The sequence below is a fragment of the Bubalus kerabau genome, chromosome 8 (assembly GCF_029407905.1).
Source record: "Bubalus kerabau isolate K-KA32 ecotype Philippines breed swamp buffalo chromosome 8, PCC_UOA_SB_1v2, whole genome shotgun sequence".
In the NCBI taxonomy this organism is placed as follows: Eukaryota; Metazoa; Chordata; class Mammalia; order Artiodactyla; family Bovidae; genus Bubalus; species Bubalus kerabau.
Genome location: NC_073631.1, coordinates 74266917 through 74286326, shown reverse-complemented (window position 1 = coordinate 74286326; position 19410 = coordinate 74266917). Strand labels below are relative to the sequence as shown.

At 41.5% G+C, this 19410-nt stretch overlaps 1 protein-coding gene across 6 annotated transcripts in view; it reads right to left on the bottom strand.

The window, feature by feature from the left end:
- OSBPL3 (oxysterol binding protein like 3) overlaps positions 1-19410 on the bottom strand; it is a 198289-nt gene that overhangs the window by 5187 nt on the left and 173692 nt on the right. For all 6 annotated transcript variants that reach the window (XM_055590567.1, XM_055590565.1, XM_055590566.1 and 3 more), the window contains 6 exons: positions 19281-19344; positions 15671-15749; positions 13990-14134; positions 10866-11010; positions 6474-6600; positions 4694-4816 (listed from right to left, as the gene is read on the bottom strand). In XM_055590567.1, coding sequence (XP_055446542.1) covers positions 4694-4816; positions 6474-6600; positions 10866-11010; positions 13990-14134; positions 15671-15749; positions 19281-19344 — 683 coding nt within the window. The remainder of the gene's footprint in view (positions 1-4693; positions 4817-6473; positions 6601-10865; positions 11011-13989; positions 14135-15670; positions 15750-19280; positions 19345-19410) is intronic.

Sequence of the window (19410 nt, the reverse complement as noted above, 5' to 3'; positions counted from 1 at the left end):
TATACAGCCTTGACATACTCCTTTTCCTATTTGGAACCAGTCTGTGGTTCCATGTCCAGTTCTAACTGTATACAGATTTCCTAAAAGACAGGTCAGGTGGTCTGGTATTCCCATCTCTTTAAGAAGTTTCCACAGTTTATTGTGATCCACACAGTTAAACGCTTTGGGATAGTCAACAAAGCAGAAGTAGATGTTTTTCTGGAATTCTCTTGCTTTTTCGATAATCCAACGGATGTTGGCAATTTGATCTCTGGTTCCTCTGCCTTTTCTAAATCCAGCTTGAGCATCTGGAAGTTCTTGGTTTACGTACTGCTAAAGACTGGCTTGGAGAATTTTGAGAATTACTTTGCTAGCGTGTGAGATGAATACAATTGTGCAAATGCAATAGTTTGAGCATTCTTTGGCATTGCCTTTCTTTGGGACTGGAGTGAAAACTGACCTTTTCCAGTCCTATGGCCACTGCTGAGTTTCCCATATTGGCTGGCATATTGAGCGCAGCACTTTCAAAGCATCATCTTTTAGGATTTGAAATAGCTCAACTGGAATTCCATCACCTCCACTAGCTTTGTTCGTAGTGATGCTTTCTAAGGCCCATTTGACTTCTCACTCCAGGATGTCTGGCTCTAAGTGAGTGATCACACCATCATGGTTATCTGAGTCATGAAGATCTTTTTTTGTATAAGTCTTCTGAGTATTGTTGCCACCTCTTCTTAATATATTCTGCTTCTGTTAGGTCCATACTGTTTTTGTCCTTTATTGGGCCCATCTTTGCATGAAATGTTCCCTTGGTATCTCTAATTTTCTTGAAGAGATCTCTAGTCTTTCCCATTCTACTGTTTTCTTTGCACTGATTTCTTCTATTTCTTTGCACTGATCACTGGGGAAGTCTCTCTTATCTCTTCTTGCTATTCTTTGGAACTGCATTCAGATGGATATATATTTCCTTTTCTCCTTTGCCTTTTGCTTCTCTTTTTTTCTCAGCTATTTGTAAGGCCTCCTCAGACAACCATTTTGCCTTTTTTGTATTTCTTTTTCTTGGGGATGGTCCTGATCACTGCCTCCTGTACAATGTCACAAACCTCTGCCCAAAGTTCTTTAGACACTCTCAAATCTAATTCCTTTGACTCTATTTGTCACTTCCACTGTATAATCGTATAATACTAGGTATTACATAGACCCAAATTCAAAAGGTTCATAAGAGTGGAGAGCTGAATTTTTCCATCCTACTCCCAGCACCTTGGTTCTCCTCAGAGACAATAATCTTAGCAGCTTCACTCTTTCACAGAAATTCCATGTGTGTGAGCTTGCATACATGCACATGCATGCTCCACTCCTCTCCTTTTTTTCATACAATGGTAGCCCTGGATGGTGTCCTACCCCTTAAGTTTTTGCATAACATATATACTTGTAATCCTTTTCCATTGTCAAAATAAGATCAGCAAACTATAGCTTAATGGCCAAATCCAGCAGCTGGCTTATCTTTGCAATTCCATTTAATCGGAACATACCATGCCTGTTCATTCAAGTATTGACTATTGCTGCTTTCGCATTGCACAGCAGGGTTGAGTCATCACTATTGAGGCCTCACACCTTGCAAAGTTAATATTCACCATTTGTCTTCTGCAGGGAAAGTTTGGTTTCTCTGGCAAAAAGGAATTCCTCGTTTCCTTTTAAAACGGTTGCATGATATTCCATTGTGGGGATGGACCACGATTTAACAGGTACTTGACTGGTGGGCACTGTGTTGTCAACCTCTAGCTATTATAAACAAAACATATGTTATTTTGTATGTGTGTGAGATTTATTATATTAAAAATTCCTGTAAATTAAAATATCTGGGTCAGAGTATGTGCACTTGTAATGTTGACTGATACTGTCACATGTTTTAGAAAAAGTGAGGAGTGCATATTTATCCACATTCTTAGGAACTTAGTTTTTTTTTAATTGTGTATTGGGGTATAGCCAATTAACAATGTTGTGATAGTTTCAGGTGGACAGCAAACGGACTCGGCTGACTGAGTCCATTATACACAAATAATCCATTTTAAGTGTATGCTGCTGCTGCTGCTAAGTCGCTTCAGTCATGTCTGACTCTGTGCAACCCCATAGACAGCAGCCCACCAGGCTCCCCCGTCCCCTGGGATTCTCCAGGCAAGAACACTGGAGTGGATTGCCATTTCCTTCTCCAATGCATGAAAGTGAAAAGGGAAAGTGAAGTCGCTCAGTCATGTCCGACTCTTAGCGACCCCATGGACTGCAGCCCACCAGGCTCCTCCATCCACGGGATTTTCCAGGCAAGAGTACTGGAGTGCGGTGCCATTAATGGAGCCATATACATGTATTCCGGAGAAGGCAATAGCACCCCACTCCAGTACTCTTGCCTGGAAAATCCCATGGATGGAGGAGCCTGGTAGGCTGCAGTCCATGGGGTCGCTAAGAGTCAGACACGACTGAGTGACTTCACTTTCACTTTTCACTTTCATGCATTGGAGAAGGAAATGGCAACCCACTCCAGTGTTCTTGCCTGGAGAATTCCAGGGACGGTGGAGCCTGGTGGGCTGCCGTCTATGGGGTTGCACAGAGTCGGACACGACTGAAGTGACTTAGCATACATGTATCCATTTTCTCTCAAACCCTCCTCCCATCCAGGCTGCCACAAAACATTGAGCAGAGTGCCCTGTGTTATACAGTAGGTCCTTAATGGTTATCCATTTTAAATATAGCAGTGTATACATGTCGATCCTAAACTCCCTAACTATCTCTTTCTCCCAGTCTTATCCCAGCAACCATAAGATGAACACGGATTTTTATCACAATTGTTTCCCTATTCCAATAAAGGGATGTGTTTAAAATAAGTCAATCTGCATATCAGATATTTTTCTTTGAAACAAAGATGACTAAAGCTGCCAGAGCTGTAGTTTCCACTTGGAATTTCCATTAATACTTTGGTGACTCCTTAGTGTCAACGGAAACATCTAAGTCCCCATACTCCTCCTCTCTGTCATCTCTGCCAGCTTCTAATTGGAACAGTTCCAGGACTGCTACTGCTGAACAATTCCCACCTTTTCTCACATTTTTACCTGCCACATCCAATACTCTGATAATTTTATAGATAATCAAAAAGAAAAAGAGCTGCCACTGTGTTTGGTCCTTCTCTATTCCAGACAAAATTCTTACATGGTTGAAGCGACAGCCTAGGTAACATTTTATATTTTGCATTTAAATGTTAGTTCAATTCCCATAGAGCTCCATAGACTTTATGAAGATTTTTCAGGTTCTCATATCAGGTCAAGTTGATCAATCTCCTTATCTAGTTCTTGAGACAGTTTGGTTACCCACAATATTTAATGATCCTAAAAATACTATAACGAACCTCTTTAACAAATATTAGTAAAATCAACTGATCAGTCTGTTAGTCTATCCATTTACCTATCCATTGCCTTTCTGAAAAAAATAATTTAAGGAAACTTATTCATTAAATGTTTAAATGCAGCTGTGAATATTCCAGGATAAAACTCTACTATACTGATCTTCAATCACTCATATCCTTAATGTGTGATCAAAATCCACACCAACTTGAGGGGAAAGAATATTATACTGGGGGGATAAAACATAACTTATTGCTAAAACCCCAGAAAAACTTGTTGGAAAAAACCCCAGAACCATATTGCGCCCTGGCCTGTAGTCAAGAGAGCCAGGCCCCTGTCTGGGACAGTCCACTGGGTCCTTCCACAGATCACCTGTGTCCCCTGGCCCTTCACCTCTTCTCAGTTAATAAAAGAGGAGGTGAAGGGTGGATGATCTTGGATGTCCCTTCTAAACTTTCAGCCTATTTTTAATAAGAGCCTTCTTGCCAGTTATTTTTAAAATGATAGTAAATGTTCCAAATCTAAGCCCCAGTATATTGGAACTTCTGCAACTCAAGAATTAGTACTTGGAATTTCTAGTTTGATGATGGTTAATTATCTCCATCAGTGTATAGAATATACTTATGAGAAAATGAAAGTCGCTCAGTCGTGTCTGAGTCTTTGCAATTCCAAGGATTATACAGTCCATTGAATTCTCTAGGTCAGAATACTCGAGTGGATAGCTGTTCCTTCTCCAGGGGATCTTTCCAACCCAGGGATCGAACCCAGGTCTCCCGCATTGCAGGTGGATTCTTTACCAACTGAGCCACAAGGGAAGCCCAAGAATACTGGAGTGGGTAGCCTATCCCTTCTCCAGGGGATCTTCCTGACCCAGGAAATTGAACTGGGGTCTCCTGCATTGCAGGTGGATTCTTTACCAACTGAGCTATCAGGGAAGCCCTATACTCATGAGAGGGGATGCAGAGAAACCAATCTTAGACCCAGTCTGAACAAACTGGCCTGGTATTGGGAGCTGGGTTTGGTTGGTCTCTTTGCTTCTCCCATAAACTCTTACTGAGCACCTCTCTGCAAAGTCCTGTGGCAGGTGCTGAGAGGCATAGGGAAAGAGCAAGGGATGCAAAAAAAGCAGGACGACTGAGGGCAGAGGCAGTGTCCACACAAAGACTGGCCCTTGCAAAGGAGAGACGTCACCGCTGTGAAGCAGGGAAAGTGCTGAGAACACTCTCACGGGGAGGGGACACCCCATCCACTCTGCTCAGTCCAGAAGCAACAGGTGTCACCATTACCTGCCAACAATGACCCACAGGACCCCACCATTCACACACCTGAAAAACCTCGGCTGGTGCTCCACCTTATTTTCTTCCAAGACCCGCCGCCTTTCTCTCTGCAGCTGTTCAATCCTCTGCTTTTGTATTTCAGCTTCTTCTAAGTTCCCTTCTTCTAGAAACCTGAGACATTAAGGGAAAAGGTGAAGGAATACAAATGCCAAGGAAATGGAGCCATCATTACAACCAGAACTGCACATGTACAGACTGGACATTCAGAATACCCTCCTGTAAAATGAGATACGTCCCAACCCTTAAACATCACTTGGAAGTAGTGAGGGATGACACTGCTATGAACTGGTGATACAGACATGGTTCAAAAAATTATATCTATAAAAAGGAATTTGGGGCAAAATCTTCCTCTCGTTCCTGTCTTCAATTCTACCTGTTTCCTTCCTACCCCACCCACCATGGGTAGCCCACCGTGACTAGTTTCTTGTGCATCCGTCTAGAGATTTCTTATTCACATATAAACAAACATTAACATACATTCTCACCTCTCTTTTAGAACATAAATGGAAGCAGGCTACACATCCTGTGCATACTTTCTTGGTTTGGTTTCTTTTTTCTTGCTTTGTTTTACTTAACAATATATCTTGGAGATCTTTCTTGGTAGTACATAGATCTCTTCATTTTTTATAGATATATAATATTCAGTTATGTGGGTATACCTGAATTTATTTAAACAATTCTCCACTGATAGATATTTGAGATGGTCTCAATCTTTTTTACGTTATAATTAATGCTGCAGTGAAGGACTGTGTACAATTGCCATTTTTCACATGTGTTAGTTTATGTATAAGGAGATGATTCTAGAATTGGAATTGCTGGGTAAAAAGGTGGGTTTGCAATATGTCTATTACTAACTGCCCTTTACAGGGATTCTAGCAATTTACATTCCCACCAGCAGTGGTCCTGGAATGCCTCTTCCCTGTACACTCAGAGTGCATCAAACCTTTGAGTCTTTGCCATCTGATGGGTAAAGAAATGGTATAACAGCATGGTTTTTAAATTTTTACATTTCTCTGAGCAAGACTGAGTATCATTTCATATAGGTAGGAGATATCTGCACTTCCTAGTTTGTGAGCTGTTCATTTTCCTATGTCTATTTTTTGTTTTTTTTTTTTCCCCCCAAATGGATTGATCTTGATTTCTAGAACCAAATCATGAAGTAAGCTGCTCAGTCATAAATCTGTTGATTCTAGGTATACATTTTATTTATTTTACCATGAAGAAGGATGCTGGGTTTTTTAAAATAAAGTGAAATTTTCTTTTTTCCCCTTGGTTTTGAGTCTTAAAGAGATAGGCCTTAGGGCAGACATTATGCTTTCCATTTTACAGAGTTGGAAACTGAGACTGAGAAAGGTTAAAAGACTTAGCATATGTCATACAGCGTGTCAGCCTCAAACCTAGGATCAGAAGTTAGATTTCAATGCACCAAAACAGTTTAAATTCAAGGGCCAAGGAACTGAGTGCTTTTATTCTTTCAAGTACAGAGTAAGTGTATTTTTTATTACTATATGTAAGAACACTCTTTTAAAAAAAACTTTTGAGAAATTTATTTCAATAGAAATGGGAATCTACTGGTGAATAAAGGTCAGGCCACACACTGCTTTAAGCTGGGCTCTGCTCCTTCCACAAGGTTGCTTACGGTCCCTCTAGACTTCTACTCTTGACAGAATCTCTCTCGTTTAGGCTCCATTGGTGGCCTAGAAGATGTTACTAAGCCTTTTTATAGTTTCACATCTCTGGAGGATAAAGACCTGAAAAATATCCTTACCTTTGATCTGGCCTGAATCGAGTATCGGTAGGTGGTAATAAAGACTTTAACAATGGATCCATTTCATTTAATTCTAGTGCAAACTGTGTGAAGCCATAATATTGCTCATAGCCTTTTGGCATGGGATCTAAAAGAAAGAGAGATCGTTCATCTCTTAACTTGAATTGCATTCACATCACATTTTAATTCTTTCACCTTTTTCATCTCAGACCTGCTACAGTTTTTTTCTCTCAGCTCCAACCTCTTCCATTTCTATTAAAACATTCTGGCTTACAAAGAGGTTCTGAATTTTTCTCTATAAATTTTCCTTTCTATAAGTTTCCTTCTGCCTACAAGGCTAAGGCCTTCTTTGTGCAATCCAAATTTGTTAAATATCAAAATGTTTCTATAGAATTTTAAGTTATAAAAATAATTTGTTACAAAAATAAGCATGCTGAAAAGAACTCCAGATCCATTTTTACTAACAAGACTCTCACTCTAGAGAATCCATTTTTCATTTAAGAGATGTCAAGTTCTTCTGTAACTGTCTAGTACCTAGAATAGTGTTGGACCCATAGCAAAAGGTCAATAAATGTTATACTTTATTTTGATTTCTGCTCCTCCTTTCCTCAATGCAGGGCCTCTCCAAATCTTACATATTTTAATTTTAAACCATCTCAGGAGAAGCCAGGAATAGAGATGGGATTGTATCAGCAGAAACACTGTCAGCTGGAACCAACGGGGACAGAAAAAACGGGACTAAATTGAGCAAGGCTGTTGGACTATTGTTATTTTACAGATGGAACCAGAGAGCTGCCCAGCTGCAAACATGCACCACCTTCAAGCAAAGGGAGGAATGACTCTGAAGGTGATTCAGAGACATTAGGCTGCCCTCCCTCCACAGGCCCAGACCACACAGGCCCAGGGCGCAAGGCTGCTTCCACTTCTCAAAGGGCTGGGCCACTGTGCAGCTTCAACATGCCCAGCCGCCACTACCCGGAACCCTGGGGGTCTTGGGAGCTGGGCAGTGTCCCAGTGCGCCCAGAGGGTAGGGCATCAAGCCAAAGAGGAGGTTCCCCAGTCTTAAGACCTAATGGCATTTGCCCTGCTAGGTCTTGGGCTAACTTAAAACCCATCATCCCTTTCTTCTTTCTTCTTTCCCACTTTGGAATGGGAATGTCTATCCTACGCTCATCCTGCCACTGTATTTTGGAAGCACATTTTGGTTTCACAGGTTCATAGCTGGAGAGGATGAATCACACCTCCAATCTCACCCATGCATGATTTAGATGATATTTAAATGAGACTCTAGAGTTGATGCAGGAATGAGTTAAGACTCTTGGGGCTGTTGAGGTAGAAAACATACATTTTGCACATAAGAAGGATATGATTTTGGGGGCCAGAATGTTAGACTTGATGTTTGCTGCTGCTGCTGCTGCTAAGTCACTTCAGTCATGTCTGACTTGATGTTTACATTCTCTCAAAGTTCATATGTTAAAGCGCCACCTCCAACATGGCTGTATTTGGAAATCAGGTCTCTAAGGAACTGATGACAGTAAATGAGGTCAGAAGGGTGGGCCCTCACTTGCAGCCAAGCCACAGGGAAGACTCTGACCAGAGCCCAAATTTGCCTGTACCCAGCCTTCGGAACCGTGAGAAAATGAACTTCCACTGTTTAAACCACCCAGTCTGTGGTGTTTTGTTATAGCAGCCAAAGCAGATTAATGCAGTCATGCTGCCCTAATTTTAATTCCAGCTAAGAATCAAGCTAAACATACCTAAATTTATGTCTTGGATAAATCAAATATAGACTAATCAAATATAGTCTACTCCGAGCCTTAGCTCTAGTTGTCCACACATACAAATACAAATGCTTTCTGTGAACTCTTCTGCAGACCCATTTTTTGAGGCTTCAGGAGTCCATTTTGTCTAATTCTAGTTCTCTGGATCCTAAGCATAAAAAAAATAGCAAAGCTTCCTATTGTGCCCTCAAAAACTCATCCTAGTCTCCAGAGTGGAGACAGTGGGTTTTTTTCTTGCAGACAGGCCAGGGATGCTCACAACCATAAACAGAGACATAAAGTCAATAAATAACTAGAGTAACAGCTCACACAGTGTTCTTTTGTCAAGGTACTGCTTTAACACCTGGACCAGATGGTAACTCTCATCTGCAATACAGTCTTTAAGCAAAGGAGAATGAGTGTTTCACTCATGAAATGTCACGTGTGCCTCTGAACCTTTGAAGCCAGGGAGGTGGCGAGTGGTGCCAATTCATTCTAGCTTCGTGGCAACCTCTCTGATGGTGGAAATGGGTGGATACTACCCATTGAAAGAAACATTGTTGGCTGCCCACACTACAGTCATCTCTCTTTCTTGCTAATGGCCAACTCATCTGTTCAGGTGGCCTTATGCCCTTTCTAGGGGATTAATCTAAGGTCATCAGAATCTCTCCTGCTGACCCAGTTGCACAGGATCAATTAAGGGATGAATCTGGTTCCACTTCAGGTTGACAAGTTACAAACATACATTTGGGGACTTCCCTGGTGGCACAGTGGATAAGAATCCGCCTGCCAATGCAGGGGACACAGTTTTGATTCCTGATCCGGGAAGATCCCACATGCCTCGGAGCAACTAAGCCCGTGCTCCATAACTACTGAGACTGTGCTCTAGAGCCTACGAGCTGCAACTACTGAAGCCTGCATGCCCTAGAACCCATGCTCTGCGACAAGAGAAGCCACCATGATGAGAAGCCGGCACACCACAATGAATAGTCCCCACTCGCCACAACTAGAGAAAGCCCACGCAAAGCAGCAAAGGCCCAGCGCAGCCAAAAATAAAGAAAATAATAAATAAATAAGTAATTTTTAAAGAAGAGCAGAGCCTTGTGGGAGACTCTGAATCAAGAAGAGTAAGATGGAGTAACAAGGACCACATTTGGCCTCCCACGTAAACCACCACCAACAAAAAGGAGACAGACAAAATAGAAAGATACATTTGCTGGGGGATACTAGGAAATTCTTCATTCCTGAGAAGAAAAGAGTCACAGCAGAAGAAAGCTCTTCCAGCCTGACATCTCCTCTGCTTACATGAGAATATGATATTGAACAGAAACAATCATATTGCATCCAGGAGAAGAATTATAACTGCCATATTGGGAGTGGCAGGTGGTGTTATTGGTCAAGAACTCACCTGCCAATGCAGGAGACATAAGAGATGCAGGTTCAATCCCTGGGTTGGGAAGATACCCTGGAGAAGGGCATGGCAACCCACTCCAGTATTATTGCCTGGAGAATCCCATGGACAGAGGAGCCTGGTGGGCTGTGATCCATAGGGTCGTAAAGAGTCAGACACAACTGAATTGACTTAGCAGGCACAATGTGTTCTCAATGATCTATGTTCTTGAGACAGGTAAGTTGCCTATGTAATAACCCTGGGGCCACCCCCTCCACACTTGTTTTTAAGTAATAGTACATATCCTAATGGTTTAAGCCACTATTAGAATGGCTTTTCTTTTTAGATTTTCTTTTTATTTTGATCAGCCTAAAGCATCTTAAGGGTACTCTCTAAGGGCAATGGTTTTAGAATATAACCATGACTCGGGAAGATATTTATCAGATGAAAAGATGGGCTAAACTCTTAAAATGTTTTAGGGGACATGTTATGAAGTTTTGGCTTCCATACCCTTTCTCCCCCCATCTGCTTAATGCACTTAGCATCTTTCTAGAATTATAGGAGAGATTAGAGTGGCTTATGGTATTGGGAAAATCTAGGGGACCCCCTAACTCTTATAGGTCATTCTGCTTTTCCAGTAAGGTTTCCCCCTCTCTAGAATGACTTCTTGAACTTCACTAATAGTATTTCTTGTGTGCCTGGTATAGGCAAAGGAATGATGTGCAACCACAGATAAGCAATGGCTTTGTTCTGGGATTAAGAACCCAGGGCTTTACCAGTCCAACAGAGGTATTGTTGATAAGCAGGAGGATGAGTCTGAGATATAACTAGGTGAATGACAGAAGAGCCAGTAGCTCTGCTGCTGCTGCTGCTAAGTCACTTCAGTTGTGTCCGACTCTGTGCGACCCCAGAGACGGCAGCCCACCTGGGATTCTCCAGGCAAGAACACTGGAGTGGGTTGCCATTTCCTTCTCCAATGCATGAGAGTGAAAAGGGAAAGTGAAGTCACTCAGTCGTGTCCTACTCTTAGCGATCCCATGGACTACAGCCTACCAGGCTCCTCCATCCATGGGATTTTGCAGGCAAGAGTACTGGAGTGGGTTGCCATTGCCTTCTCCAGTCAGTAGCTCTAGCATAGTTCAAAGAGAGGCTGGATATACTAAATGGACGCTGACGTTCACCCGCAGGGGTTCTTCTGGCCACGCCCTCCCTTTGCTCCGCCTGGCGAACCCAGATACTAACTTGCTCTCCAGATGCAAGCGGATGAGGAGGAGCCGCCGCAGTAGATGCTCTCGTGCCATTTCCCAAAGAGCCGATGTACTGCTTTTCCACCCTGGTCAAACACTGTACCTTCAATCTCATGGGCGTTAGTGCTCCAGTATTTCGCCTAGAAGTAAAAAAAGAGTCATCTGTTAGTGTTTTGGGGTCAATTTATTACGAATGTTAAGAGAAAAAAGGAAGAGGAAAGAAACCCGCAAGAATGATTCTATGCTGCTTATGATTTGTTGGTTCTGGCTTTTTAAAAATTCATACTTTTAATTATTTAATAAAAATTATAAGCTAGCCCTTTATTTATAGGTTGTAGCTCAACCATCAACATTTGTGTAAGACATAATTTTCTATCTACTTTCACATCATGCACTGCAGGAAGGAAGGGATCATCCACCAGGTAGGGGTTGACCCTTAAGCCCCCTCCAGAACAGCTGTCCCCTGCCTGTCACTGTGGCTCTATTGCAATTTAAAAGAAATGTAACTCGTATAACTTATACTCTCAAGGAACTAGACAATCCTTTGTAAACAACCATTTTTTTTTTTACCAAGTTTGTAAACCAATCAACTTTCAGTTTCTACTATTAATTTTTTTTCCCCAAACCAGATCTGCTCATCTATCTCATAGGAACCTTATGCAATCCACATTCCCACTGAGTTGGTCCTGGACTGAGAACAGCTCAGCTAGGCTCAGCCTTGTGGGTTTTACATATACAGTACCACACTGCGATCAGCAGAGGGAGCGCTAAGTCCCTAGAGTTGAGTTTTTCAATTTTCCTTGCCTGCCCTAAAAATCTGCAAAAGACCAGAAGGTATTACTCCATAAATCAAAAACTTCTACTACTATTTTCAGCCAAAATAGAATCCATATTTGGAAACCAATAAAATAGAGTGAAATTTCCAGGCCGTATCTGGTAGACTAGCTTCCCCATTCCAAGTCCAAAATAAAAATGGGAGGAAGGGCAGAGTATAGTAGTACCTCAGAGATTAATCAGAAATATAACAGTGAGTTCTCTATTCAGGTTAAAAAGGAAAGCAAACACTGTCCAGGCTTTTAAGTTTATTCTAAAGCAGGAGTCATATTTTTCTCTGTAGAGATATTTGTCAGTAAGTCCAATTACTTACTGGGAAGCCACAGAAAGAAGCAGTCATGCTCCACACATAACTGCTGCTTTCAAATTATTTTTCAACACCAGAGGCACATCCAGTGTTCTAATTCTTTTCATCTCTCATAGCTATGAAAATATGTTCCCTGGTCCTCAGTAGATGAATACCACATGGATGGTATAAATGGGAGTGAAGCACATTCTTTGGGGAAATTTCTGAGAGCAGGGTAGCTTGCACCTGGATCAATCAAACAATGTATCTATTATCTGTCAATTTCCCAGGTATATATATCCCTTATTCAGGCTCCTTTGCTTCTTTTTTGAAAGACCTTAGATGAAGCTTTTAAGGCAGGGTCATCTTTGCATGTTGCATTGCTTCAGTCACGTCCGACTCTTTTCAACTCCATGGTCTATAGCCTGCCAGCCTCCTCTGTCCTTGGGATTCTCCAGGCAAGAATACTGGAATGGGTTGCCACGTCCTCCTCCAGGGGATCTTCCCAACCCAGGGATCGAACCTGCATCTGTTATATCTCCTTCATTGGCAGGCTGATTCTTTACCACCAGCACCAGCTTATTTTATGCCAAATCACTACTAATTCTATCTACAACCCAGTTTGACCTACAGGTCATCTCTCCCTAATGCCCCCCCAGTTGCTATAGGTGGTACAGAGAGGGACTGTGCGAAATTCCACAGTTAGAACCTAATCTCTTGGCTTATGATTTTGACCTTAATTAGATGCAGATACTCCTTGAGGAGGGTAACCCTTTACGGCCACTTGGTATATGTGAGATTTTTACAGGCAAGAGGGAATTTCAGGAGGGAAAGAAGGTGGGGAAACGGGCTCAAATCAAGGCAGATGGAAAGTTGGATAGGTAAGCAGATGATTCCAGGCTCTTTGCCTGAGGAAAAGCTGTTCATTTATCCTTGAATGTGCACGAGACTCTGCTGTGTGCTGGGCAAAACTGCCAGGCATCGGCCACAGCAGTGGGCAAGACAGATCCAGCTTCTGCTTTGCTGGAATCAGGAATAGCAAGGAGGGTGTGGGGAGCAGAAAATAAGCAAGTAAAACAACAGCGAGCAAGCTACCTGCAGGTGGTAATAAACACTCTGAAGAAAACATATGAAAGAAAGATATGAAAGAGGGTGACTAACAAGAGGATCTGGAGGACCCCAAGCAGAAGGCAATGGAGAGAGAGAAAGAAGGACAGTGCGGCTAGAGGACGATGAGGAAGGAAGGGGATGAGGGGTGGCGGGAGTCGAGGTTGGAGAGGAAAGAGGGTGTGTGTGTGTGTGTGTGTGATGGAGGTGGGGAATGAAGACTCTACTGGGTCTCATGGGCCATTGTAAGGATGTAAGCGTTTGTTCTGAAAAAGATGGGAGTTGTCAGAGGTTTTGGTCAAATATGATGTGACTTTCATTTTTTAAACTGTGCTAAAACATACATAATATTTACTATTTCAACCATTTTTTAATGTAAAATTGAGTTGCACTATGTACACTCACAAAGTTGCATAATGATTGCCTTATATACCTCCAGAACTTTTCATCTTCCCAAACTGAAACTCTGTGCCCATTAAATAATGACTCCCTATTCCTTCCTCTTCCCAGTCCCTGGAAATCACCATCCTACTTTCTGTCTTTATAAATTTGGCTGCTCCAGGTATCTCATATAAATGGAATCATTTTTGTCCTTTTGTGTCTGGCTTATTTCACTTAGCATAATGTCTTCCAGGCTCATCCATACTGTATCATGATGTCTTATGTTTCAACAGGGTCCCTCTGGCTGACTCACTGGGGAGAGACCATAGAGGAGTAAAGGAAGGAAGGAGGCTAGGAGGGACTGTGACCCTGGTCCAAGTGAGAGGGTTAAGGCTGGGACCAGGGGGCCCTGGCACAAAAGTGAAGGTGAAAAGTTCCCCAAGACCTGTGCCCTGAGGCCCAGTTCTGCCAAGGCCTGTCTGGGGCCACAGCTCACAGGCACCAAGGTTACCTTTATAAAGTTCACTTTGCAGTGGCAGGAATCGTCATTCAGGTTCTTGATGACAATCTCTCCATAGTGCTCGATCCACCTCTGCCCACTTAAGATGTTGTGGATGCAAGAGGTCACTTTGTTCCACTCAAAATGGTCTCCAAAACTAAAGGAAGAGAAAGGGAAAGTTACAGCTCCCAGAGGAGTCAGCAGCAAATGCAAACAAGCATTTCAAAAACAAGTCCTGTGATGAATTTCTTATTCCTTCACTACAGACCTAACACCAAGAAAGCCATGCTGGGTGGTCTAAGAGCCTTCACCCTCCTCCCCATGGGTGCCTTGGGGGCAGCAGCAGTCAGATCCTGGAGCTGCAGAGGCTCCACTGGAAGTTGCGGGGTGGGGGGGGGTCTCCTGAAACAACCCACTCCGTCCTTTGACAGAGGAGGAAACTGAACCGGAGGAGGTGTGTCTAAAGTCACCAAACTATGAAAGGAGAGTGACAAGGGGAGGGTGGAGAGGCTGTCCACAGTGTGCTCCGTCTCCACGTGCACACACACACACACATATGCATATGTACACACAGGCAGACACATGCACTATATATTAATGTATATACATGTGTGGGTACATATATGTAGGCACATATGTATACAGGAAGACTTTGATCTATTGTAGTTTTTACAGGTTGAAGGTTTGGGGCAATCCTGTGTAGAGCAAGTCTATTAGCATTTTTCCAACAGCATTTCCTCACTTCATACCTCTGAAGTATATAAAAAGTAATTTTCATAAGCAATGGGAAGCCAAAAAATTCATATTGTAATATTTACTTTATTGCAGTGGTCTAAAACCAAATCTGCAATGTCTCTGAGGTATGCCTGTACACACACACACATATATATTTTATATATAAATCTTAAGACACAAATATCTTATATCTTTTACAATGAGAAACTATTCCAGGTATGATTTACAGAATGAAATAATAATTATGAGGATAATGGTATTAAGACCAAAACCAAACACTTCATGGCACATACTATGTGCCAAGTATTATTATTTTTAATTAATTTAGTTTAATTGGAGGCTAATTACTTTAGAATATTGTGGTGGTTTTTGCCATACACTGACATGAATCATGTGACTATTTTAAGTGTTATTTCAAGTGCTTTCCATATCTGTTTAATCATCACAACAGTCTTATGAAGTAGATGGTTTATTATCCCTATTTCACTGATGAGGGAACTGGTAATCAGAAAGGTTAAGTACCTGCCCAACGATTTGCAATTAGTAAGTAGCAGTGTGAGCATATGAGTTCCAGCTCCAGAGACCATAACCATTACCACTCTGCTTTATGAATAAGTATCAATAATCCCTGAAAGATCAAAGTCATGGCTTTCTTTAAAAAAATTTTTGACAGTGAGGCAGGACAACAATGTTAAAGAAAAATTATCATTCCTAATTGTGTTAGAAAGTAGAAATGAAAATTCTAAAAACTCTATTCAGGGAACTTTGGTGTCCAGGAAGCATTTCCATTAGAGAGAATGAAAATGTGAGACTGTCAAAATGAGGAACATTTGAAGCTACTGTCAAACGTATTAAAAGAAAAACACACACACTCAGCACCATGGGGGACGATGGTATCCTGTTTCCAAACCCTGGCCCTAAATTCTATACAGTTCCTAAGTAGAGAAGGAGAACTTACGCTGGCAGAGTCACATGGGTTGTGCCAATGGGAACGATTTCCATGGATTTGCCCCAGAATTTGTTTTTCCATCTCACATCTGAAATGAAATAATACTGAATATTACATATTTAGCGGGACAGCTAGGTAGATTAAAGGTTTCTTAGGCTGGATAAATGATTAATCACAATATAGGATAATCTCTTCACAATAAAATTTATCAGTATTCAATATAAATAGTAAATGAGTGCCTGGAACAGAATAGAGAAACTAAAACTACAAAGTATCACTGTCCCCCACCCCCTGGAAGAACTCCCAGGATGAAAGGCATACAGAAGTGAAAAGAAGTAAGGCCCCCATGAGAAGCTATTATTGAGTATGTTGAAATAAGGTGAAATGGAACCAGAGAAGAAGGAATGACCACCATGCTTGGGGAAGGCATCAGAAGAGGCTTGTCTGAAAGGGCCACTTAAACTGGGCTTGGAAGAATAAGTAGGAGTTCACCTGGCAGAGAAAAGGCAGTTTAAGGCAGAAGACATGAGAGATGTGAGAGAACAGGGTGTGGCTCTGTTCTGTGGGTCTCAGGTTGTTTAGAGAGAAGAGTAGAAATACAGCTTGAGTACAAAAAACAGCAGGCTTGATGAGCTTGGCTAAGAAGCTGATTTGGGTGCACTGGGGAAAACAAGGTGTTTGTTCAGACAGAGAATTGATGTGATTAGATACAGACTTTGCCAAGATAATTGGCAGCAATGTGGAAAATGGAACAAAAGCAGGTGAGATGAGAAGCAGGTGATCTGCATTTGCTCAAAGCATCAATGAGGATGAAGTGAACCAGGACAGTGGTAGTGGATGCAGGGGAAGGGAGCGGTCCCAGAACCATTAAGGAAACAAAAATAGAACTTGGTGACATTATTAGATGCAGGCTGTGACAGACAGGGAGAATTTGTGGATGATTTCAGATTTCTACAGCATGCACGAGTGGTGGTGCCATCAGGGAAACAAGGAATAGAAAAAGAACAGCAGAGACAGATGATCCGTCTGGGGCCAGGTGACAATACACAGACCACGGGGGAGCAAAGGCGAAGGCATGGGGGCCAGCAGCGGGGCAAGGCCTGGTCTAGGCGAGAGACGGGCTGGGACCAGGAAGGCCCTGAGCACATCCTGCAGGATTCTATTTATATGACATGTCCAGAACAGGCATACCTACAGGGACAGAAAGAAGATCAGTGGTTGCATAAGGATGCAAGAGGCTGACAGAAATTGGAAGGTAGGGGGACGGGGGCAGGAGGGTGGTGGTGGGGAGCCATTAAAAGGTGGGTACTGGCTGGAGACGTTTCTTTTTGGAGTGCTGAAAGTGTTCTAAAGTTACTGTAGTGATGATTGTACAACTATGTGAACATATTAAAAACCACTGACTTGTACCTTTAATTAGGTGAGTTGTACAGTATATATCTCAGCAAGTTGTTATCCCCCAAAAGATAATTGGTTGTTTAAAGCAAAGTAGTAATAATGTATGAAGAGTTTATAACATATATATGTAAAATGTCCACAATAGGAAAGGTTCAGGAAGGGAGAATAGAAGTACACTTTTTAAAGTTTCTTTTGCTATTGGTTAAGTAGCAAAATATCACTTGAAAAGAGACTGTGATATGTTAAAGATATATGAATCCTAAAGCAACAACTAAATAATGGAACAAAGACATATAGCTAATAAAGCAACAAAAAAAAATACAATGGAATCACATATAACACCACAAAAGAAAGTTAAAAAAAAGAGAGAGAGAGAGAGAAAGGGAACAAAAAACTGATGTGACAGGCAGAAAACAAACAAGAGACCAGATCTAAACCCAACTATGTTGATAATCACAAGATCCCCTGGAGGAGGGCATGGCAAACCACTCCAGTACTCTTGCCTGGAGAATCCCATGGACAGAAGAGCCTAGCGGGTTACAGTCCATGGGGTCACAAAGAGTTGGACACGACTGAAGTGACCTAGCACGCACGCACGCACATGTCAATAATCATAATAAATGTAAATGATCTAAACAATCTAATTAAGAGGTAGAAAAATGTCAAAATGGATTTTTAAAAAAAAAGCAAGATTTGGCAGTCATGGACTTATGGAGAGGTGGAATTGCCCAGGAAAAAGCTGATGAGGAAGAAGTGAACAGAGCTGAAAAGAAAACTGTGATTGATATAAGGAGCACACAGAAAGTACCTGAAGAAGACCCCTCCCATTAAATAACATATAACCAGAGTAATAATGTGAGAGTTGGACTATAAAGAAAGTTGAGTGCTATAAAGAAAGAACTGATGCTTTTGAACTGTGGTGTTGGAGAAGACTCTTGAGAGTCCCTTGGACAGCAAGATGATCCAACCAGTCCATCCTAAAGGAGATCAATCCTGGGTGTTCTTTGGTAGGACTGATGTTGAAGCTGAAACTCCAATATTTTGGCTACCTGATGCAAAGAGCTGACTCATTTGAAAAGACCCTAATGCTGGGAAAGATTGAGGGCAGGAGGAGAAGGGGACGACAGAGGATGAAATGGTTGGAAGGCATCACCGACTCAATGGACATGGGTTTGGGTGGACTCCGGGAGTTGGTGATGGACAAGGAGGCCTGGCGTGCTGTGGCTCTTGGGGCCGCAAAGAGTCAGATATGACTGAGTGACTGAACTGAACTGAAAGTAATAATAACAATACAGTCCTTACAAGGTCAATGACACTGCAACTAGGAGGTTAGAGACATTATGGGAAATTTTTCCAAAGTATTTTAATGAAAAAGAAGTCTCCAGTCAAGCTTCAGTTCTAAATTTTAGTAGCAAAGATTCATAAGGAAACCATAGTACTTGTAATCTAAACTAGCAATACTGCCTCCAGAGAGAGAAACTGGATGATTGGGAACTGGGATGGGGGAAGGAAATTTTTCACAAAATACTCTTATCTTTTAAATTTTATAGATACATTAAAAAAAAAAAAAGGCCATGTGGCAAATCAGGTGTTAACCAGTTAGAATAATCTTTTAAAAAACTGACAGGTGCTCATGGTTCAAAACACTGGGATGCTCAAATTTTCTTTTTATTGCACACTCTGACTATGGAATAAATAAGTTAACAAAATTAATTAATCCATTTAGGAAATATTAGCAGCAATATTTTGTCTTCAGAGCAACCATCCCTCCCCAAATTAAAAACATAAAAAACCAAACATAGGAATAACCACCCCAAACTGAAAAACAAATTGGCAATGTAAAATTTTAGAAATAAAATTTAAAGTTTTCAAAAGCAAAAGAACACTCTGCAGTCTAGAGTCTAATAACTATAAATATTTAATGTCTCTTGAAATACACGAGGCATTTCAAATGGATACAGAATAAGATACAGGGAAAAGTTACAGGAATAAACAATGGTGATGGGCCAGACAAAGACTGAGAATTTTTAAAGAAGGAGACAATCAAATTATCCTCCAGAAACTTTAATTATGAAGTCAACAAATGGCAGTTATTGTTCAATGATGAGACGCAAGAACATCAAATGGTACAGATTGTTCCAGCGAGATCCAAGTCCAGAGCCCACTTAACGAGCATTTACAGTAAATGATAATGTTACACAAAATGATAGAGGCACATTACCTTGCCAGAAAACAAAATTTGCAGACTCAGCGTGACATGCAGAGATAGGTGGATGGTGGCTGACCTGATGGAAACAAAGGTGAAAAAAAAACAAAAAATTAACTTTTGTGTCTCACAAAATCCTTTCTTT